We start from the raw sequence: 19,781 nt of genomic DNA, 5'->3' as shown, positions 1-19,781 counted from the left end.
AAAAATTGAGTGTTTATATTTCTAAATTGATACTTTTAACACTATAACAAAATAACTTTGAGAAACAACAATACCAGTTGGGTTCACAGACCTAATCCTGCCTGCAAGTTTTAGCTGACAGACTGAAGGAAAGATTTCATCAAGTTCCTCTGGAAGAAAACATACAAGTTGACAAAGTCTCACATCACACATGCGGTTATTCTACTAAACTCCCTCATGAATGGCAAAGGAAGATTATGTATCACCTGGGACAATTGCTCAGAAGGCCAAGAATTCCTTGCTGTAGAGTTGATGATGGTTGAAATCTGCAGCTTCTAGTGTATAAATGTAAATGCTCCTCCAGTGTACACTAATATAAAGGGACAGTAACAGCAAAGCTGCCCCCTAAAAAAGCATACTTTTATGAGTATTGGTCAAGTATGAGTATTTTTGAGGATTCCCTAAGCAGATGGATTTCAGGTATTGTGAACAGTGAACAATCTATTGGGAGCTGAGTCAGGCTTAAACCGAAAGTACTCTGCACAAAAACCTCTGAACAGGATGTTTTTTCTTTTAATATGGCTATTTAAAAAATAATTTGTAATAAAATTCTGCTTTATAATTGCTTACTAAATAAGAGATGTTGGCTGATATTTTCCATTCAAATGTTTGCAAATCTTAGCAATGTTTATCACCACAGATTTGTATATATATACATACATACATACATACATACATACATGTATATATGTATGTATATATGTATGTATATATGTATGTATATATGTATGTATATATGTATGTATATATGTATGTATATATGTATGTATATATGTATGTATGTATGTATGTATGTGTATATATATATATATATATATGTATGTATGTATGTATGTATGTATGTATGTATGTATGTATGTATGTATGTAAAGTCACAACCCCTGGTATGCCCAAATATGGGAGGAAGGTCACACTTCCACTCTCTGTCTTCGGCTCGTCACAAGAGACCATCCAGACAGAAACCCAATATTTTTTTACTGTTGCCTTTTTTTGTTGTTGTTACATTTGTTATATTTATGCTGATAAATAAATAAAGGGAGACTAGTATAGATCTATTTCAAGCTATTTAGCTCTCATCAGCTAGCCATACCCTATGTTGGGAATCGAACCTGTGCTCTATTGCCTCTCAGGCAGATGTGTTAACCATTGAGCTACAAGGCTCGACTCCTTATCAGCCAGCCAGGGTGAGAGGTATATATTTATGTATATATGTATATATTTGTTTTCTGATGTTTTCGCGGGTGTTAGTATGTATGTCTTTGGTTACATACATACATACATATACATACATACACACACACACACACACACACACACACACACATGTTGTATTTGTGTTGATAAATAAATAAAGGGAGACTAGTATAGATCTATTTCAAGCTATTTAGCTCTCATCAGCTAGCCATACCCTTACTGGGATTCGAACCTGGGCTGTATTACATATTAGGCAGATGTGTTAACCACTAAGCCACAAGGTTCTCCTCCTTTATCAGCTGAGCCAGGGAAATAGGTATGTATTTAGTGTCACAACCCCTGGTATGCCCAAATATAGGAGGAAGCCTACTGCTTCCTTTCTCTGTCTATCAGCTCGTCACAAGAGACCATCCAGACAGAAACCCAATATTTTTACTGTTGCCTTTGTTACATTTGTAACATTATATAATATATAATATATAATAAATAATATATATATACACACACACACACACACACACACATACATATACACATACATACATACATACATACATACATACATACATACATACATACATACATACGCTGGTCTAATATATATGGCATTGAGATCCTAGTTTTTGTGGAAACTGGTGTAGATTCATTTCTGTCATTTCAAACATCTGATTACAGGCATCAAATCTGACAGTATAGCAGTGGACTGGTTAGGAAAAAATCTTTACTGGACTGATGGTACCTCAGGACAGATCTTGGCTACATGGTTAAATATCACTTGGAAGGGAAGTCCTGTCTATACGATGGTTCTTGAGAATCTGGAGCAACCACGGTCATTAGCTCTCCACCCACTGGATGGGTAAGCCTTTTATATTTTGCTTGCGCAAAGTTTGGGCTTGTGGGAATGGTTCAAAAGAATTAGAAATAGATCTCAGAAACAAGATGGATAGGTGAGTTCATCCAAAATTATCTCCTATTATTAAGTCACTAATGTTGTGTTTTTAGGGAAGATATTTCAGAGGGTCATGACTGGAAACATTGTCTGGGCTCATGTTGATGTGTGGTCAGGTCTGTCCAATTGTGTGATTGAATCATAATTAATAAGGCAAATGGATATTTTTAGAGAGAAGAAAGCAGGAGTACTGCTCTATTGATTCTGCTTGATTTATTTATTATTTATTAAATTTATATGCTGTCCATCTCACTCTGCAAAGCGAGTCTGGGCAATTAACAATAAAAGTAATAAATATTCAAATATTAATCTCAGATACAAAATTTAAAAACCAAAGGCAAGATTGTTCCCAGATTTTGACGTTCTGATCAGGGGTGGGTTCCTGCTGGCATTACTGCCATTTCAGCACACAAAAAGGTCTGCACATGTGCACAACATTAGAAAAGGGAAAAAATATTTTTTGCAATGATTGTTCTCTGCATGCGCAAACCAAAAATCAAGATGGCGCCGCCACCACCAATAGAGCCAGTTCGGGGGTGTGGCAGGCCAAGTTGCTACCTACTCGGCCGAACTGGTCCGAATGGGTAGGATCAGGTTCTGATTCTGATCAGAAAATTTCTTTGGTCTGCTGTGTAACAGTTGTTCTACTGCCTATTCATAAGGCTGCGCCCCATAAAAGCACTGGATGAGCATACACTGGCAGTCCATTTAATAAGGGGATTCCATTCTTTTCCTGGGATTATTCAGAGTCTGTAATGGTTTCATCATTAGGCTCAGGGATGTGCAGTAACTAGAGGCAAGGGAGGCGGAGCCTCCCCAGTCTCCTGAGAGAAAGGAAAGAGTTTTAAATATTTTTTTTTAATGAATTAAAGCCAGGATAGTTGCTACCAGATTTCAAGTCACAGTGGCTTGGTGTCTGCTCTCAGTGTTAACTAGGAGGAGGCCAGAGAACTCGGGGCCTCTTTTGCTTAAGGAATTTTTCGCCTTTTAAAAGTTAAGGAGGAGTTAAAAAGCAAAAGATTTAATATGCAAAAGAGGCACTGATTCTCCCGCCTCCTGATCTGGGAGCAGCGAATCATGTCTTGCACTTGAGCGACGGCGCAAGTGCAAGGGTGATTCTGGAGAGGTTTTTCTTTCACCAGCCGCCATTTCTTCTGCAGCCAGCCCAGCACCGAGGGGGGAGGAGGAGGAGGAGAAGAAGAGCGGTGAGCCCTGTGGCTGGCTGGGGAGGGACTCACCGCTCTTCTCCCAGCTAGCCAGCCACTCACCCCCACCCGACCTGCTCCCTGCCTGGCCGGCCGGCCGGCACAAAAACTCACCGCTCTTCTCCTCCCAGCCAGCCAGCCAGCCAGCCAGCCACCCGACCTGCTCCCAAGAATGTCAGCGGGGACGGAGGAGGCGGGGGGTGAGGCAGCAGAGCGTGGCAGCGGCGAGAAGCAACACCCTTGCTGCTGTGTCCGACAGGCGTCTCACGTTTATGTCCATCATAAACGAGAGACGCCTGTGGGACACAGCGGCGGGGACGTTGCTTCTCGCCGCTGCTGCACTCTTGCCTCACCAACGGTATCCCTCACCGCACGTCACTGATTAGGCTAATGATGCCACCTTAAACTCCCTTCACATCAGAGTCAAGGGAAGCTGTGCGGGCCTTCTCCACACTTGAATATGATGGGATAGGCGAGAAATCCTAAGTTGAAGTTGCATCCCAAAGGATTGTTTTGTAGGTTAGTGTTAGAAGAGCTAGAAAAGATGCATTTTAGGATGCTTCAATGGATGGATATTAGCTAGATCTCAAGAGGTTTTTTTTAGCACAAGATTGCAGTGTTCCCTCCCTTTTTCACTTGAAGGTTGCAGTAAACCTTTTAAACCTCCAAGCCAGTTTAATATGTATTCATCCTGCTCTGCAGTCTGGTCTGGTATTGTTTTCAGGTTGTGAAGTTTAAATTTTTAAAACTAATATGTTTCTTGGAGTTTTTATTGAATCATTATTTTTTTATTTAAATGGTTTCTTGCTCTTCTCCTTTATTGGTGAGATGCCTAAATTAGTGTCTTTAATACCATGTTGAACCACTTGAAGCTCTTCAATTTTGGCTTAATTTTGTTAGTGACCTTGCTTACTCTTAGCTGCAGAAATACACATGCGTGCGCACACAAACACATGGAGTATATTATGCACATTGGTTAGAAATGACCCTTAGCTTGGGAATGGAATGGAGTTTCAAAGTGAAAACTTGTCTCAGATTATCAGAAATTTTAAATGATATGGATGTAAAATAATATTTTTTTCTTTAGTTTGGCTCTAATACTATTTAAATGCAAATGAAATGGCCCATTTGAAGGGTTAGAATTAGTCCCCAGAAGTATTAACTTTAACAGATTAGTCCACCCTCTCCCCCAAGCGCCATGCTTAATGGGAACTAAGGTACATGATGCCATAATTGTGCTAAAACTGTAGATCTGATGCATGATTGGATAGAAAGATAGTGGCGATCTAACTTCAAATTCCAGAGAAAGTAGGATTCAAATGAAGAGACTTTAGCCAAAAGAATTCCGATGCTAATGTTCCCCTAGAGTCTGACATCATCTGAAATACCAGTGGGACACCTTGTCTGGTATCCTAAAGAAAATGTACAATGAAGGCCATCTAACTTGGTGGTCAATAACCCTTCTAGAAAGCATTGTAAGCCATAGAAATTGAATTTCATTCTATAAAAATATATAATATTATCTTCTCTTTCCTAGATTTATGTACTGGTGTGAAATAGGCTTTGAATCCACAATCAAGAAAGCAGGGATGGATGGAAGTAATAAAGAAGTGCTAATTGATGATGGAATAGGTTGGCCCACAAGCATAGCCATTGACTCCTTGAGCTGGAGAATTTTCTGGTCTGATGACAAGTTTCACTCCATTGGCTCAGCTTTTTTGGATGGTAGTGATATGAAGGTATTGCCTACTGTACATAAACTTGACTAAGCTGGAAGCAGGCAAGAATTTATTTGAGTTGTTTGTTTTAAAGGAAAGAGTCAATTCTGATAATGTCATAATCTTGCTCTTCTCTGAATAGTATTCTATGTTGTTTCAGAATTCCATATCTGACTTGAGTTGTGGAAATAAATGTGAGAATGTGTCTGACTTCCCGATCTTTTTGTTTGTCTGAAAATAAGATCTCAGTCCCTGAGCTGTGATGCATCTCTTAACAACAATGTTTTTCTCTCAGATTTTTCAGCTGGATGAGATACATAGTCCCTTTTCAGTGGGTATCTTTGAAGACTACATCTATTGGTCTGACATGCAAACAAGGATAGTACAGAAGATAGACAAAAGGACAGCCAAAAATAGAAGAGTTCTCCTAAAGAGTCATGGACAACCATATGGACTAAAGGTATTGCACTAATAGTACACATTATGGAAAGGTTGATTACTAGAGCAAGTGCCTATTTTTATTTTACTTTGCACAGGGGATGTCTCTGGCTTGGAATGAATAAATGTTAAAGCAGTGTATTTGGCCTGGATCTTCAAATCTTCAAATTTATTTCAGAGATTTCTCCTCTATTAATAGAACTGGTTTATTTCATTTGCTCAATCTCCCTTTGTAGGGGGTAAATGAAAAAAAAAGTTGGTTGATATTAAGAAAACAAAGGTAATGTCAACCAGTATGCCTATAGTGATGCTAGACTTGATAGTAGGCAAAGAAGTGAAAGTGATACATTGTTTTGTTTTCTTGGACTCATAAAGATGGTGGGGAAAAAGACTATGGGAAACTTATGTAAAATCGCGAAGAATAAGGCTGTTTGAATGATATTGCTTGGCCTTATTTTAAAATCTTTGTTATCAATGGTCTTTCCTGTGGTGATATATGGCTCTGAAAATTGAAAAATGAGAAAGAAGATAGTAACATACCAGTTATAGATTTGGAGTTGATCTAAGAGTCCTATCAACTGAAAAAAACACAGTCATAAAGTAAATTGACTGCTTTTTTTAAAACTTTCAGGCTTTTGCCATATGATGCAAGTGGACGATGGATGAAAATAGTGGAATATAGTTTATACAGTGTGCATTCCTTTAATAAATTTTGAGGAGGAACATACAAAAGTGCATAATAGAGATGCTCTGAAACTCCTAGTGTAACAATCTCACGCTCTTGAAATTTGGCTTTCAGGTGATGCATGAAGTTCTGCAGCCAGCAGCCCCTAATCCATGTGTAGAAGTTGGATGTTCGTATTTGTGCCTCTTAAGCCCCAGCAAAAGAGGAAGCTGCCATTGCCCACTTGAATTTGTGCTATCAAGCGATGGAAAGACTTGCATTCCATTAAAGGAGTCAGCATTCATGTTACTGGTTGCTCCTAGAAATGTTACACAGGTATTGCTTTCAACTGGATAGTAAAGAGAATAAGTCAGCTGTAAGCCAAGTTGCCCAAATGAAATGTTCTTACAGCTGTCTAACTGGCTGGCAGAGCAAAGTGGCTTCCATCTGAATTTTCCTTAGTAACAAGTAAATGCTGTTGACTGCATGTTAATTTTTACAGAGCAGTCCTGAAAACACACACACACACACACACACACACACAACACACACACACACACACACAAACACACACACACACACACACACACACCTTTCTCAAAAAGAGTGACTCAGTCAAAAGTTAGCCACTTTTTTTTACAACTTATTGAAATTCTGTTGGAAAGTGATAATTTACCCCTTGTAGTCAAGTGTTACAGAGATCAATAGAAGCTGTTGTACAGTATTTTCATTTAGCATCGCACAAGGTAGCAAAATCTGTATGGGCTTCAGCACTCCTAGGCTTCTACTCTGATAGAATTGTCTTAGAGCAGGTTGCTGAATGCAAACAGCCCCTTGTAAAATGAAAATATAATAATGTTGTTTCCAATATTGAACTCTAGGTCTACTTGAAAAAACTGCGTTCCACAGCTGGGCAGACAGCACTTCCTGAGCACAGCACTCTCCCCTTGATTAATGTCACTCACCTGATGGCTGTAGACTACTCTGTACGCAGTGCTGCATTGTACTTCTCAGACTCAAAGGATGACTTTATAAAAGTCCTGGCTATTAAAGATGCTGGAAGAGCTTCTTTGAAGAAGATTCTGCCAGTTGAGGGCACTGTGATATCGCTTGCACTTGATTGGCTAAGTGCCAACATCTATTGGATTGACAATAAATATACATCTGTCCAAGTGGCAGCATCAGAAGGCAAATATAGGGACGTGGTACTTAGTGATGGTCTTTACAAACCAACCACTGTGGTGGTGCATCCCCCAACTGCATCCATGTGCATTGTGGATTTAGGTGGTGAACATGGCATACCCAATCCCACGATACAATGTGCTGCTATGGATGGGAGTAGGCAGAGAATACTCTGGAAGAGATCCCTGATTCCTGTTGGTTTAACAATAGTGGATGGTGGCACCTGGCTATATTGGGCTGACCAAGGTAAGCAGTCTAATGTATTGGTCAAATTCTCTGAGCTCAGCTTATTTTCCTAGCATATGAAAAAACTGGGTATACTCCTAGACTAGTATTATATGTACTTCTTTTTTAACAGTGATTTTATTAAGAATTATAATTACAATAACAAAAACTAATACAAACAGTAAAAAACCCTAAAGAATAATAAAAGGTGCAAAAAAGAAAAGGAAGAAAGAAAAAAATAGAGAAATCAAAAATAAAAATGCGGTAAAGAAAGCAAATATAAAAAATGACTTCCCACATTCTTCACAGTTTAAGCAACTTATCCCCTTCTTTTAAAATGCAACAAATGATCCCTTCTTCCCATATAGCAATAGCAATAGCAGTTAGACTTATATACCACTTCATAGGGCTTTCAGCCCTCTCTAAGCGGTTTACAGAGTCAGCATATTGCCCCCAACAATCCGGGTCCTCATTTTACCCACCTCGGAAGGATGGAAGGCTGAGTCAACCTTGAGCCTGGTGAGATTTGAACAGCCGAACTGCTGAACTGCAGTCAGCTGAAGTAGCCTGCAGTGCTGCATTTAACCACTGTGCCACCTCGGCTCTTCTCTTATCTATAAACAAACCCATTAAAAAAAAACCTCATAATTTCAGACCTGTTTCAAGAAAAGTCCATAAAGGATTACCAGAGATGACAACATATCTGTTTCATTTTGATCAAATATCTTGTGCAATTCCTTTTTCCTATTGTATTACTTTTCTGACTAGGCTCTTTTTCCTATAGCAAAAGGTTCTGTGGAAAGCATTCGTCTAGATGGCTCCGGGCACAGATTCATTCGGAGAGGAATACATGGCCTTATGCTCTTCACAGTAGGGGATGGAATGATGTCCTGGACAACAGCAGCTCAAAATCGTAAGCAGGCTTGAACTATAGGAATTCCCAAGGAAAGGGGAAGCTCTCTGTCACAGATAGCAATAGCACTTAGACTTATATACCATTTTGCAGTGCTTTACAGCCCTCTCTAAGCGGTTTACAGTCTCAGCATACTACCCCCAACAATCTGGGTCCTTGGAAGGATGGACGGCTCAGTCATCCTTGAGCCTGGTGAGATTCGAACTCCCAAATTGCAGTCAGCAGAAGCAGCCTGCAATACTGCACTCTAACCACTGCGCCACTGCGGCTCAATCATAATATATTAAACAGTGTGTCACTTGGGTCATTTATCTGATTCAGAACTATGACATATCATAGAATCTGGGAACCAGAAATCAGATTTTTATGTCAATATGTGCACAACAAATATTTTGTAAGTTCAGATTCAAAACCTGCGTCCAGCTATATTAATATATTATTTGCAAATGTTCATGCAGTGTTCAGTATAGTTATTAGCCTATTATAATGTAATGTGATACAGGTAGTACTCAGCTTACAGCAGTTAATTTAGTGACCAAAGTTACAACGACATTGAAAAACTTGATTTACAACCATTTTTTACACTTACAATTGTTGCAGCATCCTCGTGAATCACATGATTAAAATTCAGATGCTCCTTTCCAACTGACTTATATTTATGATGGTTGCAGTGTCCCAGGGTCACGTGATCAGCTTTTGTGACCGTCTGACAAGCAAAGTCAATGGGGAAGCCAGGAAGTTAGTAACCAGGTTACTAAGTTGACAACTGCAGTGATTCACTTAACAACTGTGGCAAGAAAAGTCATAAAATGAGGCAAAAATCACTTAAGAATTGTCTCACCTAGTAATAGAAATTTTGGGTTCAATTGTGGTCGTAAGTTCAGAACTACTTGTATTGTAATGGCTCAGAAATTAACAGATTCTAGTCAGATAATAATACTGTGTTGTGTAGTATCCTGTAAATCAATAGTAATACTCTGCGTAGCAGTAAAATATTTTCTCCTGCCTGATTAACTTTATTCCTAACAGATGCAATGAAGGTGTGGCATAGTCAGCTGGAAGCAGTAGAAAACTGGTGGTTTCAAACACATCAGAAACTTGTGGATATAAAGATCTACAGCAAACTATATCAACAAGGTAAAGTTCAATATAACTTTGAGAAATCATAGGGCAGAGGTGTCAAACTCAAAGCTCAGGGCTGGATCCGGCCCACAGGGTATTTAGATCTGGCCTGCGGGGCCACTCTGGAAACAGTGAAGGACCGGCCCGCAGTGCTTCTACCAGTGAAAACGGGCTCCCAGGCGCTATTTTCTGCTGCCACTGCCTCCTGCAACCCTCTGCCAGTGAAAATAGAGCTCAGAAGGGCCTTTTCACTTGCAGAGCACTTGGGTCACCACAGGCAACCCCAACACAAGTCATGTCAAGCTGGCCATGCCCCCCCCCCCCGAGGTGAAACACAACCCTGATGCAGCCCTCAATGAAATCAAGTTTGACAACCCTGTCATAGGGGGATTCCTGGACTACACTGAACAATAACATTCTTTTTGGTAAAGCAGAAGTTTTAAGCATATAGAAAGTGGGGTGTTGATCTAAGCATCAATCCATTGTTTTTACTGAGAACCTCTCTCTCCCTTAGGCATAGGTTAAGTGAGAGACCGTTCTAGAAAAATACTATCTGGAAAAATAGTACCTGTCCTATATTGACTTTTTTCTAACTGTTGAAATTGGGGAGATGGTGTCAGAAATATCTTCCCAAGTCAACAGTATGCCAGCCAGGTTGCCAAGTAGATGCTTCCTTACTGTACCATATTCTGCTCGGGAAATAGAACTGAAGCAATTATTTCTTTGTCTTGTGGTTTCTAGGTAGAAATGGCTGTTCGGAAAAGCAAGGGGGATGCAGTCAGATATGTTTACCAAATCCGCAAGGACGAAGCTGCCGATGCACCACCGGGTACATTTTAGAACGTGATACTGTGTGCATCAAAGGCATAAGGTGCCCAGAGCCTTTGCAAGCCTGCTCAGATGACAGCAAATGCATTAAAAAAGAACAAATCTGTAATGGAAATCTTGATTGTCTTGATGGATCTGATGAGTTGAATTGTAAGTATGAAAACCTGTATTTAAACAATCAGAGAGATGAATGCTTGGGGAACAGCTCATTAATACCCAAAGAATAGCTAAAGCTAAAGGTTCTCCTCATACATATGTGTTAGTTGTTCCTCACTCTAGGGGGCGGTGCTCATCTCCGTTTCAAAGCTGAAGGTGGCCGGCATGGCTAAATGCTGAAGGCACACAAAATGCTGTTACCTTCCCACCAAAATACTGAAACAGTATTTTAAAAGGTGGTTCCTATTTTTTCTACTTGCACTCTTACATGCTTTCGAACTACTAGGTTGGCAGAAGCTGGAACAAGTAATGAGAGCTCACTCTGTTATGCAGTGCTAGGAATTTGAACCGCCAAACTGCCAACCTTTCTGATCGACAAGTTCAGTATCTTAGCCACTGAGCCACTTCGTCCCTTGAAGCTGTTGTTAAAATTGATTTTTGTTAAATGTTAAAACTAACTGTTTATTTAACACAAATGATTTTATAAACTTCTGAATGTTGGATATGCTGATTGCATTTACTGAAATAAGGAGCTTTCCTAGTACACACAAATGCTACCCTCAGCTGTCGATGTATAATTTAAGCAGCTTTATCCACATTAACATTTTTGAAATCATAGTTCAAAGACCTTTTTTCTTCTTTTTTTTTTTAAAAAAAGGTTTAAGTTATCTAAACCGGGGTCTCCAACCTTGGCAACTTTAAGACTTGTGAACTTCAACTCCCAGAATTCCTCAGCCAGCGTTGCTGGGAGTTGAAGTCCACAAGTCTTAAAGTTGCCAAGGTTGGAGATCCCTGATCTAAACCATCAGAGTGTTAATAATTTATACAATAGTTCTATAATGAAGCATCTGCCTTTTATGGCGATATAATGAAACAGTATTTTAAAAGTAAAAGCAAGAGAAGGGCATTCACATTAGAAGGGTGCACTTACTACAAGATGTGGTTTTGGAAATAAATGGCTAATTCATAAAATAACCTGTTTTAATTCAGTGCCCATTTCAAAGTAAGATTCACACCTCCTATGACTAGCTTGGGAAAACAACAAATGACTGTAGTTTCTATGTAGCAATGGTTACTCAGAAATTAATAGGGGATTAGCATATCAGATTTTTAAATCTCCCATAAAATTTCCCAGTTCAAGTTGCTTTGTTTTGTTTTGGTATTAAATGGCTGAAATAGTACATTAGTCAAATCTAACATACTTGACATGTTTAAATTACGTAGTCATTTTTGTTCCTCTTCCTGGAAATTGTAGACACATAAAAAGGGGATTAACATTTCCCAACATTCAGCATCATATTTAAAAATGCAGTTCGCTGCAATTATTTCAGAAATCAGTAGAGTGATGCAAATATACCATGTTTCTTTTTACCCCTGAAATAAGCGCTTGGCCTTAATTTCGGGGAGGTCTTATTATTTTTGAGGTACAGGAGATGGCGAACATGGTCACCTCATGGCTGCTTCTGTGTTGCAATATTTACAGGGAGGGCTTATTTTTGGTGGAGGGCTTATTTTAGTGCATGCAATCAAAAGCCCGAGTGGGCTTATTATCCGGGGAGGTCTTATTTTTAGGGAAACAGAGTAATATAAATAAAAGGATCAAATCAAAATCTGATCTTTTTTTTTTAACCATCCTGGACCAGCACAAAAAAGTATACATTAAAATAAAACAGAACAGAACCAAACAGAACAAAGCATAGAAATAAGTTACAGTTAATGGTGAAATCAATGGGTGGTCAAAGTCTGCCTAATTTTACAGATAGTTTAACAAAATTTAGCTATGTTCAGTGAAACAATCATATTGATCCAACAATAACAGTTTTACATAAAAAAGAGTTTCTGGGATATTTAGTAGGTAAGGTGTTAAGAGCCTGTAAGTCTCTGTAGAAGGGCAATAAAGGGAAGAAGGGAAAATAAACTTCAATGAAAGGTGATCACATGTGAAATGCAAGCATTATATATTTTTAAAGGTTATTTGTATGCTACCGTACATCCTATTTATCAGACAAGGGAAGTCTGATGGCTTAGCTTTTAATTATTTAAATTTAGGTGCCTCCTAACCACCAAACTAACTTTAGGCAGCTCACAGTCTAAAAATAATAAAAATACAATACAGAACAAAACCAGAAGGGATTCAGTTGCTCAATAAAAAAAATATAGATTAAAAACACATCCAACAAGGGGTTCCATCCACTTTAACCAAATGCCTTGGAGAAGAACCGGGTCTTCAGCACCTTATAGAACACCAAATGGGGTTGTAGGAGCACACAGGTTTCAGGTGGGATCTTGTTCCAGAGGGCAGGCACAATGACAAGAAGACACATTTCCTGGGTCCCAGTAGGTGGCACTGTTTAATTGAAAGAACCCTGAACATGCTGCCTTAGATGGTATGTACCATCTAGCAAAAACCATGAAGGATAGGACAGTCTTTCCACTAACCTGGATTTGTCCCAATGCCCTACACCTAACCTTTGAGTAGACACTATAGGTTTTTTCAGGGGTGGGTGAGATCCGGCTTGCTTGCAGCTACTCTTTCTGTTAAGAACCTCTGGCCAACTGCAAAACATTCAACTTTGACTCTGCTGTATTCAGAAATGATGTATGTAAATGATGTTCTCTATTTACAGGTCACTACATTGTCAATAAACCCCAGGCAATAACTCCATCTCGGACAACACTGCTGCAAACAAAACCATTGCACAAAAAGAAAACTTTGGCACCCATTAAAATCGCCACAAAGAAACCTGTCACTAAAAAAGTGCATGTGCAACCACAGACAAAATACAAGAGAACTACTGTTACTGTCTATAAAAGTACAACTTCTACCACTACACGGATCCTTCCTTCAAGAAGAGGAGAAAAACCTACACAACCTGCAGCGGGGAAATGGCAAAAGCCCTCTCTAGTGCAGGGGATCAAACAAAGTGACTTAGGGTCGCATGCTTGTAACAGCGAGAGCTGTAACATGAGAGGAGATTGTAGTGTGGAAAACCATAGAATAAAGTGCAATTGCATGCTGGGATATAGTGGTGACTACTGCGAAAAAGAGGAACCAAAGTCTACGGCTGGTTCCATTGTTTTGAGTATCATTACTGTCTTACTACTTGTTATGGGAGCTGCAGGGATCTTTATCTACTATAGGAGACAAAGATCACGTCTAAGGTAAGTTTGGTTATCCTCTTTCTTTCTTTCTTTCAAATTAACTCACATTCAGTGGTGAAAATAGGCGAATGCAGTACATTTCTCTGCTACCTGATCTATAATAACATTAGTGTCTGCTTTTCTGTATTTCCCCTTTGAAGGATTAACATTTTGGAATTAACAGCAATTGGTGTTTGACATTAGAATTCTGTAGTGAATTCTACTAACTCTCTCACTCTATTTTTTATAATTCTATACATGCAATACATTTTTCTGCTACCTGATCTATAATAACATCTGCTTTTCTCTCACTCTATTTTTTATAATTCTATACATGCTTGATGTATTTATATTTCACTTTTTCTGCAAGGAATTTGGGATGGGTGGCATTTAAAATAAATTGTACTACCTTGCTCTATTAGTCAAGTGAATCCTGCCTGATAAGATTCTTCACATGTGCTACCAATTGCATTTTTAGTCCCACTTAAGTAGATATTCATCTAGTTAGGACTGCATTTGCTGCTAGAAAGTATGACGCTATAAACTTGGAGGTAGACACCCAGTAGGCAGAAGGCTATGCAAACAACATGAAGGCTAAATAGGCATGACATTGTCTGTTCAAACGCTTAAATACTATCTAATTCAAAACCCAGCCCTATCCAGTCAGTATACTTGCTGAATTCTATTTTCAGGCGACTGTTGACCTATGACAACGAACATTTAGTTTCATGTTGAATGTGAATTATGTATTTTAGGGGACTAGGAGGCAAGGTTTTTCTGTCATGGTACCTATCCTATGGAGTTCAACACAGGAGATTCAACAGGCCCCAACCTTGTTAGACTTTGAAGACCTTGAAGTCCTGACTGTTCACTCTGGTTGAAGATGTTAGCTGAGTTTGTCTTAGGAATAGAATAGAATAAGCTGGAAGGTACTTTGGAGGTCTTCTAATCCAGCCCCCTACTCTGGTTTTCCAACAGGAGAACCTATACCATTTTCGATAAATGACTGTCTAGACTCTTTTTTAAAACATCCAGTGTTGGAGCCCCCATGATTTCTGGAGGCACTGGTTAATTGTCCTCACTGTTAAGAAGTTTCTTCTTAATTCCAGGTTGCTTCTCTCCTTGGTTAATTTCTATCCATTCTTTCTTTCTAGACTAGCCAAACCCAAATCCTGCAGCCATTCTTCATATGTTTTAGTTCCAGACCTTTGATTATCTTAGTTGCTCTTCTTTGAACTTTCTCCAAAGTCTCAACATCTTTTTTGTAGTATGGTGACCAAAATTGGATGCAGTATTCCAGGTGTGGTCTTACTAGGGTTTTATAAAGCAGTAGTAATACTTCACCTGATTTTGATTCTATGCCTCTGTTTATACAGGAGGTGTTGCCTATATTGATGTGCCTCAATTGTGTGTTGCTGTTCTTGATCTTTGGTTATTTTTGTTTTTGGAGACATAGTTCACGGAGTATTGACCTATGTGTAGGACTATGAAGTTGTCTTGAAATAAACAACAACTATGGCCTTTATAAAACAAGTACCAACATGGTATTGAAAGGGAAATGTGGTAATAGGACTGATACTAATGTAAAATTACAACTCTGATAGAAAAATTCTGGCATTTAAACTGTTGCTCACATTAGATTTCTGTCCCTCTTTCTCAAAGGAGATCAAGTACGGGGTCCGATAAAACATTGGCCATCTACCAGAAGGATAACCAACCAGAAGGAGACAGCTATGTTGAAGATGAAACATGCATCAATGCCGCTTATGACCCAGGCCAGGTAACAGCTTCTAGTAAAATTTTAAAGTTGTATTTCGATCCCAAGCACGTACACTTGGTAGCCTTCTCTATAATCTTGAATTAATTATAGCCCCTTTATATTTAAGTATGATTTATATTTAAGGATATTTAAACTATTTGCGGTTGTTTTGAGTTAAAAGAGCCTCATGTGGCTCTTTCATCCCTCTCCCTGTCACTGGCCACTCCACAATTGATAGGGCTTTCGGTTAGGACAGGTAGAGGAAAAAGAATGCCGCGCTAGGAAGAGACTATGGTGGGGAACAGGACATCTGGTCAGCTCCAGAATTGAATGGTGGGCTTCCAGTTAGGACCTTTGTGACTCTTTGAGTGTTTAAGGTTGCTGAGCCCTGCCCTAGAGAAATTGATTTTGAGACTGATGAAAGGATAGTTTTGCCACTTAAATTAACTGCATCTTATTTTGCAAAGCTGATAGAGTTTCTTTATAGATTGTGCTTGATTAGATCAAACAAGCATCCAAACACATACCCTGGCTGCAGGATCTCGCAAAATGGGAAAACAATGTAAACATGCAAAGAATGTAATATAAAATGTTGAATCTTGATTTTTTTTCCCCCAACAGGAAATGAAAACTACTATGAAGACAAGCACAGATTTGTAAGAAAAATGAATTATGCTAACTATAAACCTCATTCTGTCTTCTCCAGCTGGAAACCAGGAAGGATTATGGAGAATTACAGAATGGGAATTTCTCAATGTCATATTTATTATATTACCACTCAGACTTTTAATGTTCTATTTAAATAGTATTTTAAAAGCCAGCTAAAAGTAGCAAACATGGAGAGATTCTACTGATAGCATGAGTTAGATTCCAGTTTTACAGTGAGGTGGAGACCAAATGAAATGTATTGCAATCACTTCTAGAGGTCAAACGGCATATCTAGTACTTAACTAGCAGCAGTTATGCAAGTGACAAGCTGTATAGTACTATGTCTAGACTAGAGTCATATATCAGCTTAGAAATGAAGGATAATATATAATTGTATGAAAAACAGAATGCACAATAAAAACTTCGGCGCAAACAACTTCCTACAAGAATTCAGCCCTTTGAATAATATGATTTGTATCCAACACCTACTAAACTTTACTAATCCCTCTGACACAGGCTTTTATGAATTCATGAATTTAGATGCAAGAAGCAATGCTTCCCTTTCATTAAAATATCAAATAGCATTTTCTTTCATTTTTACAGGTGTATTTCTTGGAAAGATTTATATTTACACTGGTCACTACTTTCCACTCTCCATTAATGACTTACTGTGGCTTAAGTAGAAAATTCTTTGAAAAATTCCATTTTCCCTCTACTGAACAGTTTGCAGCATAGATTTTTTTCCTGATTGCCATGTTTCTAACATCTCTATTTAGAGACAAGAAGGCTAAATATACTGGCCAGCATATCCCCTCCCCCTTTGTGTGTGTGTTTATGTATGTGTGTGTAGCTGAAACAACACTTTTTGGCTGGGCTTCCTTTCTCTTTTCTTGCTTCTTTTTTTTTTAATGAAAATTTTGAAAAAAAAATTCTACAAATATTTGATATAATATTATATAATTCCTTGTTTCTTTAGTCATAAGCTATCTGAAATTTCTTGGTCCCATATTTATTTTGAGTATAGTCAATCCATCTTCTCCACTCCAGTTTATATCTCTCGTTTGAGTGGTCCTTGAGATATGCAGATATTTTAGCCATTTCAGCTAGATTTGTGACTTTCAATGTCCATTCTTGAATAGTAGCCAAATCTTCCTTCTTCCAGTATTGCGCCACCAGCAGTCTAGCTGCAGTTATTAAATGCAGAATCAGGTTAATCTCTACAACTGTACAATCAGTAATTATACCTAGCAAAAATAACTGAGAGGTAAACTTTATCCTTTTTTTTTAGAACATTTTGCATAATCCACCATATTTTTATCCAAAATGCTTTAACCTTTTTACAAGTCCACCATATATGAAAGTAAGTAGCATCAGCACAATCACATCTCCAGCATTTAGGTTGTAAATTCGGAAACATAGAGGCCAGTTTTTTAGAATCTAGATGCCATCTATAAAACATCTTATAAAAGTTTTCTCTCAAATTTGGGGCTTGTGTAAACTTTACATTTCTTACCCATGTGATCTTTTCCCATGTGTCCAACATTATTGATTCTTCAAAATTTTGGACCCACATTATCATACAGTCTCTAACTAATTCTGTTTCCGAATCCATTTCTATTAATGCGTTATATAGACTCTTTATATGCATTGAACTTTGATTTCTGATTTGTTTTAGTAAGTTATCCTCGTCTTGCATAAAACTGATTTTTTGATCTCTTTTCCATCTGGCCTGTAACTGCCCATACTGAAACCATGTTTGAATTACCTTTTCCTCTTTTAGTACATTCAGGGGTTTTAATTGTAGCACACCTCTTTCTAAGGTAAGAAGCTGTCTGTATGTAATTACATCCTGTTTTTGTACTATGTTTTCTATTGCGTGTCTAGGAATTGCCCACATGGGTATCTTGTCATTTAGTTTGTATTAGTATTTTTTCCAGACCCGCAGTAGAGCATTCCTTAAAATATGACTTTTAAAATTCTTATCCACCTTTTTGTCATATAGCAAGTAAGCATGCCAACCATATACCAAATCATGCCCTTCAATATTAAGTATTCTATCATCTGTTAAATTAATCCAGTCACTGATTACAGATAAAACTACTGCTTCATAATATAGTTTTATATTTGGCAATTTCAAACCTCCTCTCTCACGCACATCTTGCATTATTTTTAGTTTAGTTTTATTCTGGGCTTCTTCCCTGCCCAAACAAATTTGTTAATACCCTTCTGCCATTCTAGCAAATTTGCATCTTTTTTAAGTATTGGTATCATTTGAAAAAGAAATAAAAATTTAGGCAGAACATTCATTTTCACTGCTGCTATTCTTCCCAACAAGGATAATTGTAATTTTTCCCAATTTTTCATCTCTGTCTGTATGCTACGCCATAGTGGCTCATAATTATACTTATATAGCTTCCCATTTGAGGTTGAAATATAGACTTGACTTTTCTCTTTTCTTGCTTCTTAGGGCCTCCGGTACTGAGTAGCATTATTCCATCATGGTCCTTTGTTGAGTTTTCCAGTTCTTCCACTAATGAATGTTTCATGGCTCTTCCTTGACTTAGCAATTTTTCTGGGAATTTTTGCCCAGATCAGCTCAGGATCATCATGCAGCATTTCTCTTTAAAACAACCAACACTGTTTAGATCCATTTTGGGTTGCCAGCACAGCACAGTTCTCTTTCTTAACAAGCTTTTAATGTGAGTAGATAGAGCTTCATTGCAGAAGAATAGGTGATTTGGAGAATGAAGAACGGGATTTTTGTCCCCAGTTTTATTATCAGTACATAGCGGCATCAAACTACACAGTTGGTAGAAGATTATAAAGCATTGCCAGAGTAGGAGGGAGGAAAATACAAATGCCCCTATGGAAGACAATATTGTGTAGTTTCAAGTTACTTCTTGGGCACATTACCAGAAGTAAGATTTTCACACTATGTTCACCAAGACAAAGCATCAATGACATATGGGTTTTCCTATGAAACCAGCTTGCCTGAAAAAGTACCCAACTATATATTTGAACAGCTTGCACCTTCCAAGTAAATGTTCTTTATTGGAAAAAGCCATACAACTGTATCTAGCCTGCCATTTTTTTTGTGTACAAGGTGTTTTCAAAGTATGAGAGCAGTTCCAGAGTTTACTTCCATCCTTATTGACTTACAGTTGTTAGCATGAGACCATCAGACTTGCTTACATTGGAAAACAATAGCTGTGCCAGAAGAATATGGCAGGACCAGTTATATTAACATTCTAAAGTAGCTATAGAAATAGGCAACAATTATTAGAGAATCTTTTCATGATCAGTGTGATGAAAGAGATCCTTTAGTATAGAATGAATGAATGAGCTGGAAGGGACCTTGGAGGTCTTCTAGGCCAGCCCTCTGCTCAAGCAGGAGATTCTCCTGTGTGCTGCTTGGGGAATCCAAGCATGGGTTAACTTTGTCCATTAGCCTAGAGGCTGAGTTATGTAAAGGTTGACCATGCCTCCTCTGACTGGATGGGTCAGTTTTTTAACTCAGTCCAGCCAGAAGAGACGTATACCAATTTTCTCCAGACTAATTGACAAAATTCTACCTTATTCCTGGATTCAACAAGTTGCTGG

At 38.3% G+C, this 19,781-nt stretch overlaps 1 protein-coding gene across 1 annotated transcript in view; it reads left to right on the top strand.

The window, feature by feature from the left end:
- LOC106542791 (low-density lipoprotein receptor-related protein 2) overlaps positions 1–16,193 on the top strand; it is a 49,431-nt gene extending 33,238 nt beyond the window's left edge. Inside the window, exons 23-33 of the mRNA XM_087717025.1 lie at positions 1,909–2,089; positions 4,925–5,126; positions 5,401–5,565; positions 6,343–6,543; positions 7,089–7,635; positions 8,399–8,527; positions 9,557–9,664; positions 10,391–10,627; positions 13,261–13,795; positions 15,437–15,554; positions 16,155–16,193. Coding sequence (XP_087573151.1) covers positions 1,909–2,089; positions 4,925–5,126; positions 5,401–5,565; positions 6,343–6,543; positions 7,089–7,635; positions 8,399–8,527; positions 9,557–9,664; positions 10,391–10,627; positions 13,261–13,795; positions 15,437–15,554; positions 16,155–16,193 — 2,462 coding nt within the window. The remainder of the gene's footprint in view (positions 1–1,908; positions 2,090–4,924; positions 5,127–5,400; positions 5,566–6,342; positions 6,544–7,088; positions 7,636–8,398; positions 8,528–9,556; positions 9,665–10,390; positions 10,628–13,260; positions 13,796–15,436; positions 15,555–16,154) is intronic.
- The last annotated feature ends 3,588 nt before the right edge of the window (positions 16,194–19,781 follow it).

Source organism: Thamnophis sirtalis, unplaced genomic scaffold (genome assembly GCF_051295495.1).
Source record: "Thamnophis sirtalis isolate CommonGarterSnake01/CBP01778 unplaced genomic scaffold, rThaSir2_p1.2 scaffold_5, whole genome shotgun sequence".
Taxonomy (NCBI): domain Eukaryota; kingdom Metazoa; phylum Chordata; class Lepidosauria; order Squamata; family Natricidae; genus Thamnophis; species Thamnophis sirtalis.
Note: the sequence above shows the minus strand (reverse complement) of the source record. Positions and strands in the feature narration are given on the sequence as shown.